Genomic DNA, 3,094 nt, shown 5'->3' with positions numbered 1-3,094 from the left:
TCAGAAATACAGTGAAGACATTGTTAATGTTGTAAGTGACTATTGTAGCTGGAAATGGCAGATTTTTTATGGAATATCTACATAGGCGTACAGAGGCACATTATCAGCAACCATCACTCCTGTGTTCCAATGGCACGTTGTGTTAGCTAATCCAAGTTTATCATTTTAAAAGGCTAATTGATCATTAGAAAACCCTTTTGCAATTATGTTAGCATAGCTGAAAACTGTTGTCCTGATTAAAGAAGCAATAAAACTGGCCTTCTTTAGTCTAGTTGAGTATCTGGAGCATCAGCATTTGAGTTCGATTACAGGCTCAAAATGGCCAGAAACAAAGAAGTTTCTTCTGAAACTCGTCAGTCTATTCTTGATCTGAGTAATGAAGGCTATTCCATGCGAGAAATTGCCAAGAAACTGAAGATCTCGTACAACGCTGTGTACTACTCCCTTCATAGAACAGCGCAAACTGGCTCTAACCAGAATAGAAAAAGTGGGAGGCCCCATTGCACAACTGAGTAAGAGGACAAGTACATTAGAGTGTCTAGTTTGAGAAACAGACGCCTCACAAGTCCTCAACTGGCAGCTTCATTAAATAGTTCCCGCAAAACACCAGTCTCAACGTCAACAGTGGAGAGGCAACTCTGGGATGCTGGCCTTCTAGGCAGAGTTGCAAAGAAAAAGCCATATCTCAGACTGGCCAATAAAATGAAAAGATTAAGATGGGCAAAAGAACACAGACCCTGGACAGAGGAACTCTGCCTAGAAGGCCAGCATCCCCGAGTCGCCTCTTCACTGTTGACGTTGAGACTGGTGTTTTGCGGAAACTATTTAATGAAGCTGCCAGTTGAGGACTTGTGAGGCGTCTTTTGAATGGTAGTGTACATTTATTCAAAATATGTCCATTGTGACAACTAGCATGTCTGTTGACAACTACCAACAGTACATTTCCTAAAAGAAAATGCAGCACTTGAATGCACCATCAATCAAGGCCAAGGTTGGTATTCAGGAATAGAAGGGGTCAACGATGGAAGGAACCAATCAGACTAGCCAGAGCTGGCACTAGAAAAGAGAGAGGTAATCTAGACAGCCATTGTGAATCTTGGGATAAACATGGGCAAACACCAGCCAGCCGGGTCAAACACATTATTTGAAGTGCACTTGATTTAGCTTGCCGTTTGACAAATGTATTTGACATAAGTCTGGCACACACAAATGCAATCTCAAAGAAGGAGGGGCAGTACACTATTATTGCATTACATAACACATTCATTGTTTCTTCACAGGTCTCGAGCCTAGAAGGTGAGAGACAGCCGCCAATCAAGACAATTCTTTTTTTGTAAATGCCACAGTGTAAAATGTTAGAATTTTTGTGCAGATCAGTTTTTTTATATTTAAAGTAACCTAATGATTATATAGACCAGAGCTGCATGGGTTTCATATATTTGCAAAATCATTTGAAATGCTTTTTCTGTGCCTGTTTGAGCTTGCCTGGCTTAATAACCCAATAGAAAAGTCCCAAAACTGCAAAATCCTGCCCATCTGGGACTCCAGGCAGTCTTAAGCTAATGCTCAAATTATTTTTCAAGTATTTGAACCCAGGTCTAATACAGGCATTATATTTTCTATTGACTATGACAATTATAGTGACTCACCATGTGAATGTTATGAATGTGTTCTTTCATGTTTTAATCAAAAGGTAGCCTGCACATTCTATAGTACTATAGTATACCACATTCTATAGTACTATAGTATAGCATATTCTATAGTACTATAGTATAGTATAGCACATTCTATAGTACTATAGTATAGCACATTCTATAGTACTATAGTATAGCACATTCTATAGTACTATAGTATACCACATTCTATAGTACTATAGTATAGCACATTCTATAGTACTATAGTATAGTATAGCACATTCTATAGTACTATAGTATAGCACATGCTATAGTACTATAGTATAGCACATTCTATAGTACTATAGTATAGCACATTCTATAGTACTATAGTATAGTATAGCACATTCTATAGTATCATAGTATAGCACATTCTATAGTACTATAGTATAGTATAGCACATTCTATAGTACTGTAGTATAGCATGTTCTATAGTACCATAGCATAACACATTATATAGTACTATAGTATATCACATTCTATAGTACTACTTCTAAGTGCATCATTTGTTCTTATTGTTTAAAGTTTTAAGTTTTAACACTTAAACCCTGATACTACTGAAATAGTTTAAACCCTGATACTGCTGAAATAGTTTAACACTTAAACCCTGATACTACTGAAATAGTTTAAACCCTGATACTGCTGAAAGAGTTTAAACCCTGATACTACTGAAATAGTTTTTAACACTTAAACGCTGATACTACTGAAATAGTTTTTAACACTTAAACCCTGATACTACTGAAATAGTTTTTAACACTTAAACCCTGATACTACTGAAATAGTTTTTAACACATAAACCCTGATACTACTGAAATAGTTTAAACCCTGATACTACTGAAATAGTTTTTAACACTTAAACCCTGATACTACTGAAATAGTTGTTAACACTTAAACCCTGATACTTCTGAAATAGTTTTTAACACTTAAACCCTGATACTACTGAAATATGTTTATTGTATTGGTACATGATTGGCATTGTTTGGCACTGTTTATGTGAATTTATAATGAGTGTTTACTATTTGAATGTGTGTCATTAAATCACAACAATGAGTCCATGACGTTCCTTTACCACTGTGTGTGTCAGTGAATCACAACAATGAGTCTATGACGTTCCTTTACCACTGTGTGTGTCAGTGAATCACAACAATGAGTCCATGACGTTCCTTTACCACTGTGTGTGTCAGTGAATCACAACAATGAGTCTATGACGTTCCTTTACGACTGTGTGTGTCAGTGAATCACAACAATGAGTCTATGACGTTCCTTTACCACTGTGTGTGTCACTGAATCACAACAATGAGTCTATGACGTTCCTTTACCACTGTGTGTGTCAGTGAATCACAACAATGAGTCTATGACGTTCCTTTACCACTGTGTGTGTCAGTGAATCACAACAATGAGTCTATGACGTTCCTTTACCA

General features: G+C 36.7%; 1 protein-coding gene across 1 annotated transcript in view; it reads left to right on the top strand.

The window, feature by feature from the left end:
* The window catches only part of LOC106576567 (uncharacterized), a 23,971-nt gene extending 21,230 nt beyond the window's left edge, over positions 1–2,741 (top strand). The window contains exon 23 of the mRNA XM_082964047.1: positions 1,281–2,741. Within this exon, the coding sequence (XP_082820173.1) occupies positions 1,281–1,300 (20 nt within the window). The 3' untranslated portion in view covers positions 1,301–2,741. The remainder of the gene's footprint in view (positions 1–1,280) is intronic.
* The last annotated feature ends 353 nt before the right edge of the window (positions 2,742–3,094 follow it).

The sequence above is a fragment of the Salmo salar genome, chromosome 17, assembly GCF_965601325.2.
Source record: "Salmo salar chromosome 17, fSalSal1, whole genome shotgun sequence".
Taxonomy (NCBI): domain Eukaryota; kingdom Metazoa; phylum Chordata; class Actinopteri; order Salmoniformes; family Salmonidae; genus Salmo; species Salmo salar.
Note: the sequence above shows the minus strand (reverse complement) of the source record. Positions and strands in the feature narration are given on the sequence as shown.